Raw genomic sequence first — 24,813 nt, forward strand, 5'->3', positions numbered from 1 at the left:
CACTGATCTATCGGAACCGTGACACCAGCAGTTTGAACGTTCAGCAAATATGCTATTTGCTAAGAAAATCTGGAAGGCTAATATAATGTTACAATATCTTAAAAACTCCCAGGCAGAATGTCTTCTGAAACTGACCTGTGGTGGCATCGGTGGAGAGGGGGCTGGAGCGTTTGCGCCCAGAGATTCCATAAAGATTGAACTTGTATCTGCGAGAAGGAGCCAGGTTGGTCACTGTGACTTCATGGGACCCTCCCTCCACAGGCAATGCTTGGGGTTGGCCATCTGCATCCTTGTACTGGATCAGGAAGGAGTCAAAACTCCCAGAGGGGACAGTCCAATAGAGATGGACAGAATCGCTTGTGATGTCAAGGACTGAGAACTCGCCCAGGCTGGGTTGGGCAGGATTGGTCTCCTCCGAATCTGTAAGGTGTGCTAAAAAAGGAAAATGAATGAAGAGGCTTAGTTGGAATTTCCCTGATCTTGGGGATGCCACCTAAAAGCTGGAACAATAAAAAAATATTTGTTAAGGAAATCAAGAACATGAATATGGAGGAAGAATATCTGAAGGGCCTCCAGCCATACTAAATCTTGAAGCTGACCTGTGGTGGTGGCATCAGTGGAGAGGGGCCCGGAGCGTTTGCGCCCGGACACCCCATAGAGGTTGAACTTGTATCTGCGTGAAGGAACCAGCTCGGTCACTGTGACTTCACGGGAGTTTCCCTCCACAGGTAATGCTTGAGGTTGGCCATCTGCATCCTTGTACTGGACCAGGAAGGAATCAAAGGTCCCAGTGGGGACGGTCCAATGGAGACGGACAGAATCACTCGTGACATCAAGAACCGTGAAATCTCCTAGGCTGGGTTGGACAGGAATTGGGTCCTCTGACTCTGTAAGGCGAGCTAAAATAAGGAAATAAACGTAAAAAATTAACTTATAATGTCGCTGGTCTTTGAGATAACACCCAAGCACTGGAACCATCAGCAAAAAGGTTGCTGGTTAAAAAAATCAAGAATGATAATATATAAGAATCCCCAGCCATGCCATATCCTGAAACTGACCTGTGGTGGCATCAGTAGAGAGGGGGCTGGAGCGTTTGCGCCCAGAGACCCCATAGAGGTTGAACTTGTATCTGCGTGAAGGAACCAGGTTGGTCACTGTGACTTCATGGGAGTTTCCCTCCACAGGCAACATTTGGGCTTGGCCTTCTGCATCCTTGTACTGGATCAGGAAGGAGTCAAAGCTCCCAGTGGGGACGGTCCAATGGAGTCGGACAGAGTTGCTTGTGACATCCACAACTGAGAACTGTCCCAGGCTGGGTTGGACAGGAATTGGCTGCTCTGAATCTGGAAGGTGCGCTAAAAACAGGAAAATGAAAGAAAAGAAATATGTATATTAGCCTTGATGTTCAATGTGCTGTCCAGCAGTTGAAACATTCAGCTATTGTGCTATTGGTTAACAAAAGCAATACAGCTAATATGATATTACAATGTCATAAAATCCCCAGGCAGAATGTCTCCTGAAGCTCACCTGTGGTGGCCTCAATGGAGAGAGGGCTGGAGCGTTTGTGCCCAGAGACTCCATAGAGATTGAACTTGTATGTGCGTGAAGGAACCAATTCGGTCACTGTGACTTCACGGGAGTCTCCCTCCACAGGTAACGCTTGAGGTTTGTCATCTGCATCCTTGTATTGGATCAGGAAGGAGTCAAAGCTCCCGGTGGGGACAGTCCAATGGAGACGAACAGAATCGCTTGTGACGTCAAGGATGGAGAGCTCCCCAAGTCTAGGTTGGACATGAATTGCATCTTCTGCCTTTGAAGATGGGTCTAAATCAGATGAAGGGAGCAGCCATAAAAGATAAGTCTTTTAGTACAACTCTTCTACAGTGCTAAGAAAAATTAAGTAAGGCAGCAATGTGTGTCATGGTTCCGAAAAATGAAACTTTTCAAAGAACTTTGAGGCATTTTTGTATCTTAAAAAATCTTTAATTGAGCAGCATAGCTTTGGCACATACATAATTGAAGCCAGAATCTGACTTCCCCTCCCTTCAGCACATAGATCAAAGCGCAATTCCCTCCCACAATTAACAGTCATTAAATCACATTCTCCAATTGGTTTGAAGTGCTGGCTTTCTGCCCAAATCTTTCTCCCGCCATCCCTTATCAGTTCTTATTACAATATTGTATGTTTAACTAACTCCCATCACATTCCTCCCCCTCCCCCATCTAATTCGAAGAGTAAAGTATAAGAAAGAAAAAGGCTGCATCTCCATGTGTTGTCAAAGCAAGAACATCCAATGTTAGCAGCGTTGACAATGTGTTTAAAAAAACAGGAGGCTTCATGCAAAGGGCTGCAAGAAGATGCTTCTACATTTATAGGGAGAAATGAAGGATCCTTACGAAATGATATCAGATGGATAATTTGTAAGGAAAAAAAATCCTCATCTGTGTGTCAGTAGAGGAGATAAAAAACCCACAAAGAGAGAAGTTAAAAACCTTATGCTTCGTCAAAAGCTGGAAAAACAGTGAATGTGGATGATGTGACTACTTCAGCAGCAGGAGTAGAAGAAAGAACTCAAGAAAAATTAAAATGGAGTACATTTTTTAAAAAATTAAAAATGGTAGTACAGAATCGGAAAGCTTCCAATGGACTTCTTACTGTCTCTGACCTGTAAAGGCATCAGCAGAGAGGACGCTGGTCTTTTTGCGTCCAGAGACCCCGTAGAGGAGGAACTTATATCGGTGGGAAGGAGCCAGATTGGACACGGTGACCTCACGGGAACCTCCCTCCACAGGCAACACTTGGGGTTGACCATCTGCATCCTTGTACTGGACCAGGAAGGAGTCAAAGGTCCCAGCGGGGACGGTCCAATGGAGACGGACAGAATTGCTAGTGATGTCCAGAACGGATAACTCTCCCAAGGTTGGTTGGACGGGAATTGCCTCTTCTGAATCTGTGATTTGAGCTAAAAGAGAAATATGGAAATAAAGGTTTGGTTAGAACTGCTTGTTGGAAATGCAATCCAGCAACAGGAACATTCAGCAACAAGGCTGCGTATAAAAGGAACCAAGAATGTTTACATCACCTGCCGCCAGCAAGATTAGCAAAAATGTTTAAAAATATGTCAGATAGATGTTGGAAATGTAAACATAACATAGGCACGTACTATCACATTTGGTGGACTACTGGAGAAAGCTACATATGTAGTTAAAAAAAAAATTGGGTGAACAAGTGGATTTTAAACCTGAACTTTTTTAACTAGGTATTATGCCTGAAAAGACTAATAAGCAGAAATTATATTTAATCTTACACATCACCACAGCAGCGAGAATAATTTTTGCACAATACTGGAAGAATGAAGGATTGCCATCAGAAGAAGAAATAATCAGGAAAATATTGGAATGTGCAGAGATGGACAGATTAACTATGAGGTTGAAAGATAAAGAAGATACAGACTATTATCAAATTTGGGACCTATTTTATTGTTGGCTAGAGCAGTGGTTCTCAACCTGTGGGTCGGGACCCCATTTGGGGTCGAACGGCCATTTCACAGGGGTGGCCAAACAACACAGTCTGCCATTTTTTCCCCTTTTCCTTAGCTGTGCTACTCCCTTTTATTCTATTGGCTTTTGAAAGCCAATAGAATAGACTCTCTTGAATAGAGTCTAATTCTATTGCCTTTCAAAAGCCAATAGAAAATGTCCAGGCTGTCTCTGCCCTGCTGAGCCCGCCAAAAGTCCCATTCTGCAAACGGCTGCATCAGTTGAGTAGTCCTCGACTTACGACCGGTTGAGTAGTCCTCGACTTACGACCGGTTGAGGGTCGCGGCATTAAAAAGGTTGAGAACCACTGGGCTAGAGGAAAGAATGAAGGATTAGGAATTGAACATGTATTAGCATAGCAAACTCCAGACAACTCGTTGATTGGAAAAATTAACATAAGTTTATGAAAAAAAAATCTTTATAAAAAAAAAGATCTTAAAAAAAGAATGTTTACATGATGACACAAGAGTTGAACAGCAACAGTCAAGATGACTTGTGAAGCTGACCTGTGGTGGCATCGGTGGACAGGGGGCCGGAGCGCTTGCGTCCAGAGACTCCATAGAGGTTGAACTTGTATCTACGTAAAGGAGCCAGGTTGGTCACTGTGGCTTCATTGAGGTTTCCTTCCACAGGCAACGCTTGGGGTTGACCATCTGCATCCTTGTACTGGATCAGGAAGGAGTCAAAGCTCCCGGTGGGGACGGTCCAATGGAGTCGGACAGAATCACTCGTCACCTCAAGGACTGAGAAGTCTCCTAGGCTGGGTTGGACAGGAATTGGCTCCCCTGTGTCTCTAATGTGGGCTAAAGCAGAGAAATTTTTTTTAAAAAAAAGGCTTAGTTATAAGAGCTTTGATGTTGGCTATGCAATCCAGAAGCTGCAACATTCAGTAAAAATTGCTGCTTGTTAAGGAAACCAAGAAAGTTAATATGACGTTACAGTATTTGAAACATTCCAACTGCATTAAATCCTTGAAGCTGACCTGTGGTGGCATCAATGGAAAGTGGGGTGGAACGTTTGCGCCCCAAAACTCCATAGAGGTTGAACTTGTATCTGCGAGAAGGAGCCAGCTTGGTCACGGTGACTTCACGGGAACCTCCCTCCACAGGCAACATTTGGGGTTGACCATCTGCATCCTTGTACTGGATCAAGAAGGAGTCAAATCTCCCGGTGGAAACGGTCCAATAGAGACGGACAGAATCACTTGTGACATCAAACACGGAGAATTCCCCCAGGCTGGGTTGAACAGGAACTGCTGTCTCACCATCTGGAATAGGAGCTAGAATATAGAAACAAATGGGAAACTGTTACCATAATCCAGTGATGGTGAACCTTTTAGAGACCGAGTGCCCAAACTGCAACCCAAAACCCACTTATGCATCGTCAAGTGCTGGGTGGGTGTGGCCCATTGGGTGGATGTGGCTACGGTGGTAACGGCAGACTGGGTGGGACTAAAAAGTTCAGTCAATCAATTTCAACTTTTCAAGATCTTTTTTTTCCCCACGAGAAGTTGAAATTGATGGATTGATTGAACCTTTTTTTTTTTCTTGCACACGGCGGTGGAGGCCTAAAACGAAAAGATTTTAGAAAACTCAGCTGAAGGCCTAGGACTGGGGCAACGGCGTGTGTACCCACAGAGAGGGCTCTGCGTGCCACCTCTGGCACCCGTGCCATAGGTTCGCCACCACTGCCATAACCTTTCTCCTGTCTACACAACTGATGTGTTTAGTGCAGTGTTTCTCAACCTTGACAATTTTAAGGCATGTGGCTGTGGAATTCTGGGAGTTGAAGTCCACATGCCTTAAAATTGTCAAGGTTGAGAAACACTGGTTTAGTGTTTATAATTTTAATATGGCTTTTACGCTGTTTTAAGTTTTGACTGGGGGCCACTGAAGATTGCTTATAAGATTGGTGGCTATATAAATTATTGAATGAATAAATAAATTCAGGTGCTGGTACTTTGCTTGATAATGTTTTCTTTCTTTCTTTCTTTCTTTCTTTCTTTCTTTCTTTCTTTCTTTTTTTCTTTCTTTCTTGTCATATTTAGAGACGATATGGAGATGGTGAAATTTCAGTCCCTTACATTAAAAATACGTTTATTGTTCTTGGCTCTGTTGCCATTTCTGCAATCAACTCATTAACAAATGTGGGTTATTTATGCCTATGAGCTGGCTATAGCCCTAAGAGATGAAATCTACATAAAATCCCCAGCAATAAATTTCTGCAATCAAGGAGCTACCAGCCCAACTTTTGAAAATGAATAACTAACTTAGGTAGTGTTTCTGTTAATGGAGTTGGGGAAATCCTGACGACCAGCAAGGTGCACTGGAACTGAGAAATGGATTAAAAGGACAACTGTATTTAAACTTGGATTCAACATAGGGCAGTTGAAGTAGGGAGAATCCATGCTTGAACAGAATATAACCAGCCATCTCTGGGTAATGTCAGCATCTGTAAACTCTTTGATCACAAGAGGTAAAGGTCTCAAGAGAAGACAAAAGAGGTTTTCTACATCTCCCTGTCTTTCTACAAGACTCTGAAGCAATCATTCAAGGTCCAGATTAGCCACTACACTGTGGAATCCATTTTCCCATTAAAAAAAAGTAAGGGAAATCTCAGTTTGAGGGAAACCTCAGTTTGAGGGGCCTCAACAAGTTGAGATGGAGGAGCAGAGGATAACCTGTGCAACATATAACTGTAAAGAAAAGGAGCAACAGAAGAAGGTTAAGGAAGCCTCACAACTATTGGTTTCTGAATCTGCGGGAGAAGTAGGATTTATAAATTTTTTGGAGCAACCTTTAAGGGTAGAATTGCAGTCTGAAGAGCCTATATTAATGAAAAATGGGAAATCTCAGTTTGAGGGGCCTCAACAAGTCGAGATGAAGGAGCAGAGGACAACTCGTGCAACATATAATCGTAAAGAAAAAGAGCAACAGAAGAAGGAGTTTAAGGAAGCCTCACAAGTATTGGCTCCTGAGTCTGTGGGAGAAGCAGGATTTATAAACTTTTTGGAGCTACCTTTAAGGGCAGATTTCAAAGCACTTCTTTCGAGATTTATGGATAAGAGAGACTGACAAGGATGGAGATCGAATGAAAATTCTAGATAAGAAGTTTAAGTTTAAGTACTTAGTTTAAGTATTCAAAAGAGTACTGAGTCTGTGGGAGAAGCAAGATTTACAAACTTTTTGGAGTTAGCTTTAAGGGCAGTTTTCAAAGCACTTCTTTTGAGGTTTATGGACAAGAGAGACTGATAAGGAATGTGTTTATTGTGGATGGAATTTGTTATTGGTAAAGATTTAAATGTGTATAAGGGAATTTTAATGGTTTATGGACAAGAGAGACTGATAAGGAATGTGTTTATTGTGGATGGAATTTGTTATTGGTAAAGATTTAAATGTGTATAAGGGAATTCTAATGTTTTAAGTAATGTTCAAATTTGTGTTTTGGAGGGAGTTTATAAAGAATGATGGAAAATAATATAAGTATGATATGAAAATGTTCAGAGTATATTATGTGTTTAATGATTGGGTTTTTTTTATTTTTTTATTATCATTATTATTATTTTTAAGAGAAGATAACTTGTTTAATTAAATGTACCTAGATTTGTTTAGGATTTATATGTCTTTTAAGTTTTTTTTTTTTTTATAGGAGAGAAGATTATGGAGATTGAATGAAAATCTTAGATAAGAAGTTTAAGTTTAAGTATTTAGTTTAAGTATTCAAAGAGTATTTAGTTTTAATGGTATAATGAAGGTTTATATGTTTATTTTGTGTTCTAGGATAAAGAAAGAGGGAGAGATTAGATTTTATATTGTAGGTATAGATATTCAAAGAAAGTAATGTTTAAATTTGTGTTTTGGAGGGAGTTTATACAGAATGATGGATAATAATATAAGTATGATACTAGAAAATGTTTAGAGTATATTATAATGTGTTTAATGATTGCAATTATTATTTTTTAGAGAAGATAACCTATTTAATTTAATGTATTTAGATTTGTTTAGGATTTATATGTGTTTTAAGTTTTTCTTTTCTTTTTCTGAAAAATTTTAATTAAGCCTGTACTCAGCTCTGGGAAGGTTGGGGGAGGGTTTGGGAGGGTGGGGGGGGTTGGGGAGGGGATTTGTTTTGTAAAATTTAAAAAACTTTCAATAAAAAAAAATTAAGGGAATTTACCCCTTAATATACCTATAATGACGGCTCAATTGAACAAAAGATTGTCCAGGGAGCCAGTGGCACCAGACCTACACCTTTGGGGCAGGAAGAAAACGTATGTTCAATGAGCAGATGAATGGGTTACTACTTGAGGAACATGGAGAGGGAAGGAAGGAAGGAGAAAAAGAAAAAAAGAGACAGGCAAAAAAACACCCCCAGAACTCAACAGAATATGAATGAATGAATGAATGAATGAATGAATGAATGAACTTTTATTATCAAAGTATAACATGTATACAGTGAAATTGGCTGAGCCTCCCTCCGTGCCCCCCCCCCACAACTCACAGTGACTACAAACCCCCAATTTATTACACCCTGTGAGCTAACTGCACAGCATGCTGGCCTCACGAGTCTGTCATGCATAAAATTATGTCCCATTCAAAATGCTGACAGCCCATGGATAAAAGCTGGTCTTCAGCCTATTGGTACGGCTGGCTATTTGTAATATCTGTAAAATATTAGTAAAAGATCCAATTAGCAGGGGCTACTGAAAAGCAACTTATTCATGTTGCGCAGACACTTAGATGAGAGCAATGCTTAAAGAAACCAAGAAGGTTAATAGGAAGGTACACATGCTAAAAAGCCCATAACCACTCTGCTTGCTGCAGCTGACCTGTGGTGGCATCTGTGGAAAGGGGCCTGGAGCGTTTGCGCCCGGAAACACCATAGAGGTTGAACTTGTATCTGCGGGATGGAGCCAGGTCAGTCAATGTGACCTCAGTGGAGTCTCCCTCCACAGGTAACGCTTGAGGTTGGCCATCTGCATCCTTGTACTGGACCAGGAAGGAGTCAAACCTCCCAGTGGAGACAGTCCAATGGAGTCGGACAGAATCACTCGTGATATCAAGGATGGAAAACTCTCCTAGGCTGGGTTGGGCAGGAATCGGCTCCTCTATGTCTGTAAGGCGAGCTAAAACAAGGAAATAAAAGAAAAGGCCAACTTATAATTTCCTTGGTCTTTGAGATAACACCCAAGCGTTGGAACCATCAGTAAAAAGGTTACTGGTTAAGAAAATCAAGATATGGAATAATAATAATAATATTAACAACAACAACAGTAATAGTAATAATAACAACAAATCAACAACAACAACAACAACAACAATAGTAATAATAAAGTTGGAAGGGACTTTGGAGGTCATCTGGTCCAACCCCCCCTCAGGCAGGACACCCTATACCATTTCAGACAAATGGCTGTCCAGTTTCTTCTTAAAAACTTCCAGTGTTTTCCAGTGGAAGAATATTATTAGAAAACGCCCCCAGCCATGCTGTACCCTGAAGCTGACCTGTGGTGGCATCGGTAGAGAGGGGCTTGGAGCGTTTACGTCCTGAGACTCCATAGAGGTTGAACTTGTATTTGCGGGAAGGTGCCAGGTCGGTCACTGTGGCTTCACGGGAGTCTCCCTCCACAGGTAATGCTTGAGGTTGGCCATCTGCATCTTTGTACTGGACTAGGAAGGAGTCAAATCTCCCAGTGGGGACGGTCCAATGGAGATGGACAGAATCGCTTCTGACATCAAGGACGGAGAACTCCCCTAGACTGGGCTGAACAGGAATTGGCTCCTCTATGTCTGTAGTATGGGCTAAAATAGAGAAAGAATAACAGAAAAGTAGAGTTGGAAGGGACCTTGGAGATCTTCTAGTCCAAACACCTGCAGAGATAGAAAACCCTTCAGACAAATAGTTATCCAGTCTCTTCTTTAAAACTTCCAGTGTTGGAACATTCACAGTTTCTGGAGGCAGGTTGTTCCACTGGTTAATTGTTCTAACTGTCAGGAAATTTCTCCTTAATTCCAGGTTGCTTCTCTCCTTGATTAGTTTCTATCCGTTGCTTCTTGTCCTGCCTTCAGGCGCTTTGGAGAATAGCTTGACTCCCTCTTCTTTATGGCAACCCCTGAGATATTGGAACACTGCTATCATGTCCCCCCTCGTCCTTCTCTTCATTAAACTAGATATACCCAATTCCAGCAACCTTTCTTTATCTGTTTTAGCCTCCTAATCATCTTTGTTGCTCTTCTCTACACTCTTTCTAAAGTGTCAGTATCTTTTTTACATTGTGCTGACCAAAAGTGGATGCAGTATTCCAAGTGTGGCCTCATTAAGGCATGGTTAAGTGGCATTAACACTTTACGTGATCTTGATTCTAGCCCTCTGTTCATGCAGTCTTAGAACTGTGCCAGCATTTTTGACAGCTGCAGCACACTGCTGGATCATTGTCCACTAGGACTCCGAAATCCTTCACCAAAAGACAAAGAAAAGGCTCAGTTACAGTTGCATTGATGTTGGAGATTACAACTAGGTCAGGGGTAGGCAACCTTGGCTCTTTTATGACTCGATGACTTCAACTCCCAGAATTCCTGAGCCAGCCATGCTGAAGGAAAAGGGAGAGGTTTACAAGCTGAGCCATGCTGGCTCAGGAATTCTGGGAGTTGAAGTCCATGAGTCATAAAAGAGGCCAAGGTTGCCTACCCCTGATCTAGGTGATGGAACATTTAGCAAATATGCTTCTTGTATCCTTTGGGCCGGAAGGAAATTAGAAATGTTAATACATAAATAAAAGAGATGGAAAGCTCACAGACATGCTAAATCCTGAAGCTGACCTGTGGTGGCATCGGTGGAGAGGGGGCTGGAGCGTTTGTGCCCAGAGATTCCATAAAGATTGAACTTGTATCTGTGAGAAGGAGCCAGGTTGGTCACTGTGACTTCACTGAAGCTTCCCTCCACAGGCAATGCTTGGGATTGGCCATCTGCATCCTTGTACTGGATCAGGAAGGAGTCAAAGCTCCCAGTGGGGACGGTCCAATGGAGACGGACAGAATCGCTTGTGACCTCAAGGACTGAGAACTCGCCCAGGCTGGTTTGGACAGGATTTGTCTCCTCCGAATCTGGAAGGTGGGCTAAAACAGGAAAATTAATGAAAAGGCTTAGTTGGAATTTCCCTGATCTTTCAGATGTCACCTAAAAGCTGGAACAATAATAAAAAAAACTGTTAAGGAAATCAAGAACATGAATATGGAGGAAGAATATCCGAAGGGCCTCCAGCCATACTAAATCCTAAAGCTGACCTGTGGTGGCGTCAGTGGAGAGGGGCCTGGAGCGTTTGCGCCCGGAGACCCCATAGAGGTTGAACTTGTATCTGCGAGAAGGAGCCAGGTTGGGCACTGTGACCTCAGTGGAGCCTCCCTCCACAGGTAACGCTTGAGGTTGGCCATCTGCATCCTTGTACTGGACCAGGAAGGAATCAAAGCTCCCAGTGGGGATGGTCCAATGGAGTCGAACAGAATCACTTGTCACCTCAAGGACAGAGAACTCCCCTAGGCTGGGTTGGATGGGAATTGCCTCCTCTGTGATTTGAGCTAAAACAAATATATGGAAAAGAAAAATGCTTGGTTCAAATGTCTGGCTGTTGGAGATGCAACCTGGGAGCCGAAAGATTCAATAAGATGTTCCTTGCAAAAGAATGTTAATGTTAAGGTAGAGAACATTAATATGAAGATAGAAGAGATGATTCACACTCCGGAAACTGACCTGTGGAGGCATCTGTGGAGAGGGGGCTGGACCGCTTGTGCCCAGAGACTCCGTAGAGGTTGAACTTGTATCTATGAGAAGGAGCCAGGTTGGTCACAGTGACTTCATTGGCGCCTCCCTCCACAGGCAACATTTGGGGTTGACCATCTTCATCCTTGTACTGGATCAGGAAGGAGTCAAAGCTCCCAGTGGGGATGGTCCAATGGAGTCGGACAGAGTCGCTTGTGACATCCACAACTGAGAACTGCCCCAGGCTGGGTTGGACAGGAATTGGCTGCTCTGAATCTGGAAGGTGCACTAAAAACAGGAAAATGAAAGAAAAGAAATATGTATATTAGCCTTGATGTTCAATGTGCTGTCCAGCAGTTGAAACATTCAGCTAATGTGCTATTGGTTAACGAAAGCAATACAGTTAATATGATGTTACAATGTCATAAAATCCCCAGGCAGAATGTCTCCTGAAGCTCACCTGTGGTGGCATCAGTGGAAAGAGGGCTGGAGCGTTTGTGCCCAGAGACTCCATAGAGATTGAACTTGTATGTGCGTGAAGGAACCAGCTCGGTCACTGTGACTTCACGGGAGTCTCCCTCCACAGGTAATGCTTTAGCTTGGCCATCTGCATCCTTGTAATTGATCAGGAAAGAGTCAAAACTCCCAGTGGAGACGGTCCAATGGAGTCGGACAGAATCACTCGTGACATCAAGGATGGAGAAATCTCCTAGGCTGGGTTGAACAGGAATTGGTTCCCCTGTGTCTCTAATGTGGGCTAAAGCAGAGAAATTTTAAAAAGGCTTAGTTATAAGAGCTTTGATGTTGGCTATGCGATCCAGAAGGTGCAACATTTAGTAAAAATTGCTGCTTGTTAAGGAAACCAAGAAAGTTAATATGAAGTTAAAGTATTTGAAAAGTTCCAACTGCACTAAATGCTGAAGCTGACCTGTGGTGGCATCAGTGGAAAGCGGGGTGGAACGTTTGCGCCCAAAAACTCCGTAGAGGTTGAACTTGTATCTGTGTGAAGGAACCAGGTTGATCACAGTGACTTCACGGGAGTCTCCCTCTACAGGCAACGATTGGGGTTGACCATCTGCATCCTTGTACTGGATTAAGAAGGAATCAAAGCTCCCGGTGGGGACGGTCCAATGGAGTCGGACGGAATCACTTGTGACGTCAAGGACTGACAACTCCCCAAGACTAGATTGAAGAGGACTTGTGTCCTCTGGACCTGTAAGATGGGCTAAAACAGGAAGAAATGTGGCAAATTGTGGAAACAGCAGTGATGGTTCATTTTTGTCGTTCTGTATTTTCTAAATACTTCAAACCACAAAGTAAAATAAAATTTAGGGAAGGAGAACCCTTTAAAAATAAAGGACTTTAAAATTTTCCTGGGTAGGGTTTTATAGGGGAATAAATTCTGTCCTTCTCCTGAGCTTTCTTGGATAAAAAGTAATACAGGTGATCCTCACTTACTGACCACAGATATCCATGGATATACAGGATACATGGGTACTTTAAAAAATGTATTAATGTATATTCTCATGGATAAAGTCATTCACGGATAAGCCGGACCCAATTTGGGGGGCAAGTTTTGGCAACTGTAATTCTCGGCTTAACCATGAGTATATACAGCATGTGAGAAAGTATTTTGGGCTTTTTATCAATAATATAGCAATTACAAATGAAGGCAAATATGTGTGTTCTGGGATAATGTTGCAGGATCCAATCTGGGTCATTTATCAGCACCAGAGTTTTTCTCTTCCAGGCTTTCTGATTCATGCTGGAGCCCATATCCTCAAGGTGCTTCTCTCACCAGAATGTGAGAGAGAGACACACACTCTGCAAGAGAAAAGTTCCCTGAGAATGGGCTCCAGCATGAGTCCAAAAGATTGGTCCCGATGACCGATCCAGATTGGATCCTGCAATATAGCAATTGATGTAATTGATTGTCAAGGTAATGGTTTAAAAGCTAACCAGCTGATATAAGATATATGATGTAATGATGGGAATGACTCAGCAGGGTCTATGTCCCTTTAAGAGCCAGCTGGGTCTGTGCCCCTTAAAGAGCTTTGTATAAAAGGGAAGACTCTGCAGATGTGTGTTCTCGCTTCTGTTTCCTGCTGTAACTGCTGTGGGATGGAGACTGCTGTATTAACATGTGTATGTATATTGTTCCTGGTGTATGGTATTGTAGATATTGTAAGATAAACCACCATTTTATATAGACAACTGTTTACCGTGTTTACCCCTGGGTTATCTCAGTGCAATAAGAGTGGGCATGCTCTGACATTGATTACTAAAATGCCTAAAAAATTGAGAGGGTGCAAAAGTTTTGGCAGCCATGTGCCTGTTTTGGAAGAGATCCCTATGATAATTTGAAGAGGACCATTTTAGGAAGCTTAGCATTACCTTCTTGGTAATCCTGTTCTTGTTTGTAATGTGAAGTCTGGTTGTGAAAGTTTCAAACAACAACAAAAATTAGAATTCCAGATATGCCTATCTATAAGTGACAAAACCTAACCTCCCCTCCTCCATAACCAGTAAACTCCTCTCCAGGTAAAATATTTAGACAGTGAGACTTGGAAAGGAGAAGAAGGCAAATAAGTTGCCATTTTTAAAGTATTTTTTTGGCTGTCGTGTTTTGGGCTGTCAATTTTTAAGTTAAAAAAAAAACCAGGAAATGCATTTTTAAGTATTTATCAATAAAATAGATTGGGAAGCTATTTCTCATTAAGTAATCTGAAGTGTTTTCAAGGCTTTTTGCTCATAACACTCATCAAAAGCAACACGTAAAGAATTAATTAAGTGATAGTTGCAATTAAGATTGCTGGGAGAAATATCAACAACCTAAGATATGCAGATGATACTACTCTAATGGCAGAAAGTGAAGAGGAACTAAATAGCCTCTTGATGTGGGTGAAGAAGGAGAGTGCAAAAGTTGGCTTGAAACTCAACATTAAGAAAACCAAAATCATGGCATCCGGCCCTCTCAATTCCTGGCAAATAGATGGGGAAGAAATGGAGGTAGTGACAGATTTTATTTTTCTGGGCTCCAAGATCACCTCAGATGGGGACTGCAGCCAAGAAATTAAAAGACGCTTGCTCCTGGGGAGGAAAGCTATGGCAAATCTAGACAGCATTCTAAAAAGCAGAGACATCACCCTGCCAACAAAAGTACGCATAGTCAAGGCCATGGTTTTCCCAGTTGCAATGTATGGCTATGAAAGTTGAATCATAAGAAAGGCTGAGCACCAAAGAATTGAGGCCTTTGAACTATGGTGCTGGAGAAGACTCCTGCGAGTCCCCTGGACTGCAAGGTGATCAAACCGGTCAGTCCTAGAGGAGATCAACCCCGACTGCTCTTTAGAAGGCCAGATCCTGAAGCTGAAACTCAAATACTTTGGCCACATAATGAGAAGGAAGGACTTTCCGGAGAAGAGCCTAATGCTGGGAAAGATTGAGGGGAATAGAAGAAGGGGACAACAGAGAGTGAGGTGGCTGGATGGAGTCACTGAAGCAGTAGGTGTGAGCTTAAATGGACTCCAGAAGATGGTAGAGGACAGGAAGGCCTGGAGGAACGTTGTCCATGGGGTCACAATGGGTCAGACACGACTTCGCAACTTACAACAACAGTTAGCTTGCTCCTATGTGTTCTTTCTTTATTCACCCTTTATGCTATGCATTCTACTTCTACAAAGCCCTAATTAATGGAAAGTCCCATTACAAGTTCCAAAGTTGAAAGACTAACAACACGAAAATCTAATTCTGCTAGTCTGGAATTTAGCAAAATGAATTTTTCTACATGGCCATCTAATTTTGTCAAAGATAACACGCAAAACTTTGAAAAAGAACTAAAAAGCAGAACTTTAGTTCTAATACAAAACAAAGTGACTAGCATTCTGTCCCTCAGTTTCCCTTCTCTGTGAGTAAATGTGCAAGGGACTCCAAATTTTATAATTGAAGCGGGAACTACACTCTCACACAGATTAAGTAAAAGCCATTTTATTCCCACACTAGCAGAAAATAAACTCATTGTTTCCAGATTAATAAACTCAAAGTTGAAAACTGTTACCCAACTAAACTAGACTGCAATTTGAGCAATGCGCAGTAAGATAGGTAGACGGGTAGACAGACAGTTATGGAGGAGGGAGAGAGGCCAACAAAAAGACATGAAAGAAACAGATTCATGGATAAAGACTTTTGGACCTGTAAATCTAATGAACACCAACTATGCACCTAGAACTTTATAATTTGATTGGAGAAGAAAACTCATTGCTCATAGGATGGAAATCTGGAGCACCATAAGAAAAAACTGAATCATTCATTCACAAGCCGATTATGTAACTTCTCAAACTCATGGCTGTAGAATCAGGCATAAATCAATGAAGAAGATAACAGCAAAAGTGAAACAGGAAAGAAAAATCACCAAATATTTGAAAAAAGTCCAAGATTAGGAATATGAAACGAGGAATTGCAAAACAGGGGAACCATCTCACACATCAAAGCTGCTAATTGAGGGGAAGAATGTTAAAATGAGTCTGCAATTTCTGAATGGCTTCAACCTAAATTGACTCCTGAAGCTGACCTGTGGTAGCATCGGTAGAGAGGGGCCGGGAGCGTTTACGCCCCGAGATTCCATAGAGGTTGAACTTGTATCTGCGTGAAGGAACCAGGTTGGTCACGGTGACTTCTCGAGAATTTCCTTCTACAGGTAACGCTTGAGGTTGGCCATCTGCATCCTTGTACTGGACCAGGAAGGAGTCAAAGTTCCCAGTGGGGACGGTCCAATGGAGATGGACAGAATCGCTTGTGACGTCCAGGACGGAGAACTCCGCCAGGCTGGGTTGGATAGAAATTTCCTCCTTTGAATGGGTAAGGTGAGCTAAAACGGGGCAGACAAATGTTTAGTTAAAATTTCTCTGCTCTTGAAGATGTCACTCAAGAACTGGAACAATCAGTAAAAAAATTTCTTGTTAAGGAAGTTAAGACTGTTAATATGGAAGAATAAAATCTGAAGAACCCCCAGTCACACCGTATCCTGAAGCTGACCTGTGGTGGCATCAGTGGAGAGGGGCCTGGAACGTTTGCGCCCAGAGACTCCATAGAGGTTGAACTTGTATCTGCGTGAAGGAACCAAGTCAGTCACTGTGACTTCATTGAAGACTCCCTCCACAGGCAATGCTTGGGATTGGCCATCTGCATCCTTGTACTGGACCAGGAAGGAATCAAAGTTCCCAGTGGGGACGGTCCAATGGAGACGGACAGAATCGCTTGTGACGTCAAGGACGGAGAATTCTCCTAGGCTGGGTTGGACAGTGGTAGCCTCCTTTGAAACTGTAATATAGAGGGGGGGGGAGGGAAGAAAGACTTAGTTAAAATTGTACTGACGTTGTAGATAAAATCCAGCAGTTCTAATATTCAGCAACTAAGCTATTTCTTAAGGAAATCAGAGATGTTAATATGATGTTAGAATATCTTAAAAGCTCCCAGGTAACATGTCATTTGAAGCTGACCTGTGGTGGCATCAGTAGAGAGAGGGCTGGAGCGTTTACGCCCAGAGACTCCGTAGAGATTGAATTTGTATCTGTGTGAAGGAACCAGCTCAGTCACTGTGACTTCACGGGAGTCTCCCTCCACAGGTAACGCTTGAGGTTGGCCATCTGCATCCTTGTACTGGACCAGGAAGGAATCAAAGGTCCCAGTGGGGACGGTCCAATGGAGACGGACAGAATCACTCGTGACATCAAGGACGGAAAACTCGCCTAGGCTGGGATGGGCAGGAATTGGCTTCTCTGAGTCTGTAAGACGGGCTAAAATAAGGAAATAAAAGAAAAAACTAACTTATAATTTCCCTGGTCTTTGAGATAATACCCAAGTGCTGGAACCATCAGCAAAAAGGTTGCTGGTTAAAAAAATCAAGAATGAGAATACATAAGAACCCTCAGCCATGCCATATCCTGAAACTGACCTGTGGTGACATCAGTAGAGAGGGGGCTGGAGCGTTTGCGCCCAGAGACCCCATAGAGGTTGAACTTGTATCTGCGTGAAGGAACCAAGTTGGTCACTGTGACTTCATGGGAGTTTCCCTCCACAGGCAACACTTGCGGTTGGCCATCTGCATCCTTATATTGGATGAGGAAGGAGTCAAAGGTCCCAGTGGGGACGGTCCAATGGAGACGGACAGAATCACTTGTGACATCAATAACTGTGAAATCTCCTAGGCTAGGTAGGACAGGAATTGCCTCCTTTGAATCTATGATGAGAAAAAAAAAAGAAAGGAAGGAAGGAAGGAAGGAAGGGAGGAAGGAAGGGAGGAAAGGAGGAAGGGAGGAATAGTTAGAAATCCACTGATGCTGCAGATGCAATCCCGCAGTTTGAACGTTCAGCAAATATGCTATTTGTTAAAAAAATCTGGAAGGCTAATATGATGTTACAATATCTTAAAATCTCCCAGGCAGAATGTCTTCTGAAACTGACCTGTGGTAGCATCAGTGGAGAGGGGGCTGGAGCGTTTGCGTCCAGAGATTCCATAAAGATTGAACTTGTATCTGCGAGAAGGAGCCAGGTTGGTCACTGTGACTTCACGGGAGTCTCCCTCTATAGGCAACACTTGGGGTTGGCCATCTGCATCCTTGTACTGGATCAGGAAGGAGTCAAAACTCCCAGTGGGGACGGTCCAATAGAGACGAACAGAATCGCTTGTGACCTCAAGGACTGAGAACTCGCCCAGGCTGGTTGGGACAGGATTTGTCTCCTCTGAATCTGGAAGGTGGGCTAAAACAGGAAAATGAATGAAAAGGCTTAGTTGGGATTTCCCTGATCTTTCAGATGTCACCTAAAAGCTGGAACAATAATAAAAAAAACTGTTAAGAAAATTAAGAACATGAATATGGAGGAAGAATATCTGAAGCGCCTCCAGCCTTACTACATCCTAAAGCTGACCTGTGGTGGCGTGAGTGGAGAGGGGCCCGGAGCGTTTGCGCCCGGAGACCCCATAGAGGTTGAACTTGTATCTGTGAGAAGGAGCCAGGTTGGGCACCGTGACTTCACGGGAGCCTCCCTCCACAGGTAACGCTTGAGGTTGGCCATCTGCATCTTTGTACTGGACTAAGAAGGAGTCAAATCTCCCAGTGGGGACGGTCCACTGGAGACGGACAGAATCACTCGTGACATCAAGGACGGAAAACTCTCCTAGGCTGGATTGGACAGGAATTGGCTCCTCTATGTCTATAAGGCGGGCTAAAACAGAGGAGAAAAAAAGAAAAAAAACTTAGTTACATTTTCCTGGTCTTGGAGAGCCGTCTAGGAGGTGGAGTAATCAATATTTTTTTTGCTTATTAAGGAGATCAAGACAATGAATACAAAATAATATCTGAACTGCCCTGTGGAAGAACTTCCTGAGCAGTTTAAAAGTGCCTGTATTCCCTGCTTGCATTCCCCTCTCAGCCTTCCCCATTGTCATAGCAACTGAGCTGCCAATCAAAGAACAGTTCTCAATGAAGCAGCAGTTTAGGGCAGGAGGGGAGAGGGAAGGAAGGCAAGATGGCTGCCAGGGAGCATTGCTTCCTCAGTCCTCATGAAGAAGAGGCTGAACAAGCGAAGCCAAAGCCCTGGAGAAATAACAAGGCAATTACTAAAAGATAGACTGCCCTGATGAGGAGAGGCAAATGAAAGAAGAAGGCAACTGAGAAAACTGGGGAGAGAGGCATTTATTTCCTTCCCTCAGAGCTGGAGGGAGGGAAAAATTCTTCAAGCCATTTCCCTCAGATGCAGTAAAGTTTCAAAAGAGGAAGAGTCAACAAGCCTTGCCAGGAACCGACCAACAGAAAAGACAAAGAAAAAGCCAAGTTTTGGACTGAATAACAATAGAAAATAAAATAAAAGAAGATAAAAAGACAAATCAAACTCTGCAAAAAAGAGGATAGCTCCATTGTGAGTGCCAATATAGTGCCATACAAGCTGTCCTCCCTTAACGACCACTCGTTCAGTGACCTTTTGAAGTTAAAGTGCTGAATGAGGGGACTCACGATGGGTCCTCATAGCTGCCCTGTCACACTGTCCCCATGTTATATGATCATGATTTGAGTACACAGCATGCTAGCTTATGAAGCTGACCTGTGGAGGCATCTGTGGAGAGGGGGCTGGAGCGTTGGTGCCCAGAGATTCCATAGAGGTTGAACTTGTATATGTGGGAAGGAGCCAAGTTGGTCACTGTGACTTGATTGGAGTCTCCTTCTAGGGGCAACTCTTGAGGTTGTCCATCTGCATCCTTGTACTGGATCAAGAAGGAATCAAAAGTCCCTCTGGGGACAGTCCAATGGAGTCGGACAGAATTACTTGTGACATCAACAACTGAAAACTTCCCCAGGCTAAGTTGGGTAGGAACTGGTTCCTCAGAGTCTGCCAAGTGAACTAAAACAAGGAAAAGAAAGAAAAGCCTCAGTTATAATGTCTCTGGTCTTGGAGACGCAACCCAAGCGGTGGAACAACCAATAAAAAGGTAACTTGTTAAGGAAATCTTAATCTTCCAAATTAACCTTCCAAAGGTTGACGTGGAAGAATAATATCTGAAAAGTGCTCAACCATGCTAAATACTGAAGCTGACCTGTAGTGGCATCAGTGGAGAGGGGGCTGGAGCGCTTGTGCCCAGAGACTCCGTAGAGGTTGAACTTGTATCTGTGAGAAGGAGCCAGGCCGGTCACAGTAACTTCATGAGATCCTCCCTCAACTGGCAAAGCTTGAGGTTGGCCATCTGCATCCTTGTATTGGATCAAGAAGGAGTCAAAACTCCCAGTGGGGACTGTCCAATAAAGATGGACAGAATTGCTTGTGGCATTAAGGATGGAAAACTCCCCTAGGCTGGGTGGAACAGGAACTGGCTTCTCTGAGTCTGCAAAGCGGACTAAAACAGGGGGGGAAAAAAAGAAAAGGCTTAGTTCTAATTTCACTGGTGTTGGAGATGCAATCCAAAAGTTGGAACGGTCAAAAAGGGTAGTTGTTAAGAAAATCAAGAACGTTACTATGAAAGAATATTATCTGAAGAGTGCCAAGCCATGCTAAATCTAAAGCTGACCTGTGGTGGCCTCGGTGGTGAGCGGCCTGGAACGTTTTTTCCCAGAGACCCCGTAGAGGTTGAACTTGTATCTGCGGGAAGGAGCCAGATCGGTCACCGTGACCTCAGTGGAGCCTCCCTCCACAGGCAGAGCTTGGGGCTGGCCATCTGCATCCTTGTATTGGATCAGGAAGGAGTCAAAGCTCCCGGTGGGGACGGTCCAATGGAGACGGACAGAATCACTTGTGACATCAAGGACTGACAACTCCCCCAGGCTGGGCTGAACAGGAATTTGCTCTTCTGAATCTGTAAGGCGAGTTGAACCGGAAAACGAAAGAAAAGGGATGGTTAGAATTCCATTGAGGTCGCAAATGTAATCCAAATGTAGACGGAAAAATCAACGAATATGCTATACATTAAGGAAATCAATAATACTAACGTGGTTTTAAAATCTGCCGGGCAGAGAAGTGCCTGAAACTGACCTGTCGTGGCAAAAGTAGAGATAGGGTTGGAGCGTTTGCGCCCTGAGACTCCATAGAGATTGAACTTGTATCTGCGCGAAGGAACCAGGTTGGTCACAGTGATTTCACGGGAGTCTCCCTCTACAGGCAACGCTTGGGGTTGACCATCTGCATCCTTGTACTGGATCAGGAAGGAGTCAAAACTCCCGGTGGGGACAGTCCAATGGAGTCGGACAGAATCACTTGTGACATCAAGCGCTGACAGTTCTCCCAGGCTGGATTGGAAAGAAGCTGGCTTCTCGGGCTCTGTGGTTTGAGCTTAGAGAGGAATATGGAAGAAAAGCTTGATTAGAATGTCTGACTGTTGGAGATGCAACCCAGGAGTGGAAACATTCAATAACCAATCTGCTTATTAAAGAAACTAAGAATATTAATATGAAGTTATACAGTAGTGGCCAAAATTGTGGAAACCTTTTGGGAAAAGTGTATTTTTGAGGTTTGATGGCTAAGAACACCATTTTCTTTGGAGTAGTACCATAAAATTATATATCAATGGAAAGATAATTTAATCAAGAATGTGATGCAACAAAGATTGTTCAATTATCTGTATTCTATGAAAAGTTATAGCCATGTAACCAGAAAATGGAAACACAACTTGCTTAGGTTGATATCAGGTAGCTTTCCTTTATCTGATTGTAGCCAATGAGCATGAGTGTTTAGAGAGCCAATCAAGTGTCATCTTGTTTCGGCAATGAGCCAATCAGATCACAGTAGGATTCAGTTATTGATGTCATGTATTGAAGCTGAGAGGAGGACATTTGTCAGTGTGTTATGTGATCGCTGTCAAGTTGGTTGAGGTTTTTTTGTGTGTTCTTTCATTTAGTGAGCATATAAAACGAAATAAAATTAAAGTAATGGTGCAAAGAGTTGACTGGTTGCCCAGAAAGTGATGTAAAATAGTATCATTAAGTGAACAAGGCTACAGTTATAAAGAAATTAGAAGAAAAATTGGTAGAACTGAACCAAAGGTGGCATTTGTACTGTACACTTTTCCCAAAAGGTTTCCACAATTTTGGCCACTAATGTAAGAAATAAAAAATCTCAGCACACTGACTCCTGAAGCTGACTTGTGGTGGCATAAGTAGAGGGGGGGAGGCATAGTGTTTTTGTACAGAGACTCCATAGAGGTTGAATTTGTATCTGTGGAAGGAGCCAGGTTGGTTACAATGACTTCATTGGAGCCTCCCTCAACAGGCAGGGCTTGGGGTTGGCCATCTGCATCTTTGTATTGTACCACAAAGATGTCAAAGCTCCCAGTAGGGATGGTGCAATAGAAATGGACTGAATCACTTGTGCCATCAAGGACCGAGAAGTCCCACAGGCTGGATTGGACAGGAACTGCATTCTCAATACTTGGAATTGGGGCTAAAAGAGAGAAATAGAAGGAAAAGGTTACAATAATCTTTGTGGTAGTAAAACTTAAATCAGTATTGTGTTTAGAAAATATTTCTGAATAGTTTGATGTTTTTCTAGTATTGCTAATTTTGAGATTATATTAAGAGGTTGATAATATGACACTAGTTTCTTTATGTTCAGAATGTCCCTATTGTACTTGGTTTCATTCCCAATCTTGGATTTTATCAAGACTTTTAAAAATGAGAATTATTTAGACCTATAAAGGCTGAGTGCCAAAGAATTGAGGCCTTTGAACTATGGTGCTGGAGAAGACTCCTGCGAGTCCCCTGGACTGCAAGGCGATCAAACCAGTCAGTCCTAGAGGAAATCAACCCTGACTGCTCTTTAGAAGGCCAGATCCTGAAGTTGAAACTCAAATACTTTGGCCACCTAATGAGAAGGAAGGACTCACTGGAGAAGAGCCTAAGGCTGGGAAAGATTGAGGGCAATAGGAGAAGGGGACGACAGAGAATGAGGTGGCTGGATGGAGGCACTGAAGCAGTAGGCGTGAGCTTAAATGGACCAGAAGATGGTAGAGGACAGGAAGGCCTGGAGGAACGTTGTCCATGGGGTTGTGATGGGTCAGACATTACTTCACAACTAACAACAATAAACTGGCTACAACCCTGTCAGGAGAATCTTCTGTTGAAATATTCCAAAGGGGCCAGGCAAAACAACAAAAATCCAGCACAATATCACCAAAAGATCCAACTTGCAGGACCTAGTATGAAACAAGATATTGAAGTGTTAGGCGACTATTGCAGCAATAACACTGCTTATTAAGGAAACCAATCATGCTAATATCAAGGTACAATATCTGAAAATCTCACAATCCTTGAAGCTGACCTGTAGTGGCATCAGTGGAAAGTGGGGTGGAACGTTTGCGCCCTGAGACTCCATAAAGATTGAACTTGTATCTGCGAGAAGGAGCCAGGTTGGTCACAGTGACTGTGTTGAAGCTTCCCTTCACAGGCAACATTTGGGGTTGCCCATCTGCATCCTTGTATTGGATCAGAAAGGAGTCAAAACTCCCAGTGGAGACGGTCCAATGGAGTCGGACAGAATCATTCGTGACATCAAGGATGGAGAAATCTCCTAGGCTGGGTTGAACAGGAATTGGTTCCCCTGAACCTCTTATGTGGGCTAAAGCAGAGGGAAAAAATAGGCTTAGTTATAAGAGCCTTGGCGTTGGATATGTAATCCAGAAGCTGCAGCATTCAATAAAAATTACTTGTTAAGGAAACCAAGAAAGTTAATATAAAGTTACAGGATTTGAACAGTTCCAACTGCACTAAATACTGAAGCTGACCTGTGGTGGCATCAGTGGAAAGCGGGGTGGAATGCTTGCGTCCAGAGATTCCATAGAGGTTGAACTTGTATCTGCGAGAAGGAGCCAGGTTGGTCACAGTGACTTCATTGAAGCTTCCCTCCACAGGCAGTGCTTGGGGTTGGCCATCTGCATCCTTGTACTGGATCAGGAAGGAGTCAAAGCTCCCAGTGGGGACGGTCCAATAAAGACGGACAGAATTGCTCGTGACGTCAAGGACTGAGAACTCGCCCAGGCTGGGCTTAATCGCTATCGTCTCATCTGGTTTCTCCTTTTTGGGTTCCTGAACTGCAGCTATAAGGGACAGGGAATAAAAAGAATTGCTGTCAGCACCATTCATCCCTAGAACTGCTTTCCCTTGCAATTTGCAATGAATCTTTCAGAAAAAAAATATTAGAAATAAATCTGTATGCTTTCTACGCACGTTCTTTGCATGTTCATAATAATTCATGGTATCCGTAACAGAACATCCAGATTCAGCCATAGTTTCATTCCATACAGCATTAACCTTGTGAACTCTCAAGTTTGCTCCTTCCATTATATATTCAAGATGGACAGTATTTAATATTTATTTGTTATGTATATGTAGGGGTGTGGTCTACACATATGTTGTATATAGTATGTTTAGGTGTGTGTCATGTACGTGTCTCACTTTGAGAGCGGACAACTAAATTTCATTTTTGATGTGTGCCGTTGTACCCACGGTAAAAAAAATGACAATAAAGGTAATCTTATCTTATCTTCAATTAATAATTAACTTTCACTGATTTATCTTTGGTGCAAAGTAAATATTTGCTGGAAGGTGACAAGAAAACATTAGGAAATACTTTCCTATTTTGTACGTATTAAAAGGGAAGGAAGAGGAGCTTTCTTTGATTGAAGAAAAGATGTCAAAGCTGGTTGGCTAACCTGTCACAGCGTCTGCAAAGATAGGTCCAAAGCGCTGTGTCCCCAAGATGCCGTAGAGGTTGAATCTGTATCTTTGGGAGTGAACCAAATTGGGAATGATGGCTTCACGGGAATCTCCGTCCATAGGCAGGGCTTGATCACTGCCTTCCGAGTCTTGATACTGGAGTAAAAAGGAATCAAATCTGCCGGTTGGCACTCTCCATGTAAGATGGACAGAGTTGCTGGTCACCTCTGAGACAGCCAGATCACTGAGGATGGTTTTGTGGACGGTCACGTCTTCCTGTGAACCTGTGGAAATAAAAGATAGCCACCCTCTTTGAGATCACTAGCTC

At 43.0% G+C, this 24,813-nt stretch overlaps 1 protein-coding gene across 11 annotated transcripts in view; it reads right to left on the bottom strand.

The window, feature by feature from the left end:
- The window catches only part of LOC120305102 (tenascin-X-like), a 146,875-nt gene that overhangs the window by 66,645 nt on the left and 55,417 nt on the right, over positions 1-24,813 (bottom strand). For 3 of the 11 annotated variants that reach the window (XM_039336510.1, XM_039336502.1, XM_039336501.1), the window contains 27 exons: positions 24,482-24,769; positions 23,555-23,866; positions 23,092-23,388; positions 20,812-21,108; positions 20,351-20,635; positions 19,883-20,179; positions 19,393-19,689; positions 18,220-18,516; positions 17,755-18,051; positions 17,246-17,530; positions 16,791-17,087; positions 16,327-16,611; positions 15,863-16,159; positions 12,221-12,517; positions 11,753-12,049; positions 11,284-11,580; positions 10,821-11,111; positions 10,356-10,652; positions 9,042-9,338; positions 8,369-8,665; positions 4,523-4,819; positions 4,047-4,343; positions 2,667-2,963; positions 1,528-1,824; positions 1,059-1,355; positions 600-899; positions 136-432 (listed from right to left, as the gene is read on the bottom strand). In XM_039336510.1, coding sequence (XP_039192444.1) covers positions 136-432; positions 600-899; positions 1,059-1,355; positions 1,528-1,824; positions 2,667-2,963; positions 4,047-4,343; positions 4,523-4,819; positions 8,369-8,665; positions 9,042-9,338; positions 10,356-10,652; positions 10,821-11,111; positions 11,284-11,580; positions 11,753-12,049; positions 12,221-12,517; positions 15,863-16,159; positions 16,327-16,611; positions 16,791-17,087; positions 17,246-17,530; positions 17,755-18,051; positions 18,220-18,516; positions 19,393-19,689; positions 19,883-20,179; positions 20,351-20,635; positions 20,812-21,108; positions 23,092-23,388; positions 23,555-23,866; positions 24,482-24,769 — 7,986 coding nt within the window. The remainder of the gene's footprint in view (positions 1-135; positions 433-599; positions 900-1,058; positions 1,356-1,527; positions 1,825-2,666; positions 2,964-4,046; positions 4,344-4,522; positions 4,820-8,368; positions 8,666-9,041; positions 9,339-10,355; positions 10,653-10,820; positions 11,112-11,283; positions 11,581-11,752; positions 12,050-12,220; positions 12,518-15,862; positions 16,160-16,326; positions 16,612-16,790; positions 17,088-17,245; positions 17,531-17,754; positions 18,052-18,219; positions 18,517-19,392; positions 19,690-19,882; positions 20,180-20,350; positions 20,636-20,811; positions 21,109-23,091; positions 23,389-23,554; positions 23,867-24,481; positions 24,770-24,813) is intronic. The other 8 variants (XM_039336504.1, XM_039336507.1, XM_039336505.1 and 5 more) reach the window with 8 other exon arrangements.

This window comes from Crotalus tigris, unplaced genomic scaffold (genome assembly GCF_016545835.1).
Source record: "Crotalus tigris isolate CLP2741 ecotype Arizona unplaced genomic scaffold, ASM1654583v1 scf7180000017666.379230911805:20528666, whole genome shotgun sequence".
NCBI lineage: Eukaryota > Metazoa > Chordata > Lepidosauria > Squamata > Viperidae > Crotalus > Crotalus tigris.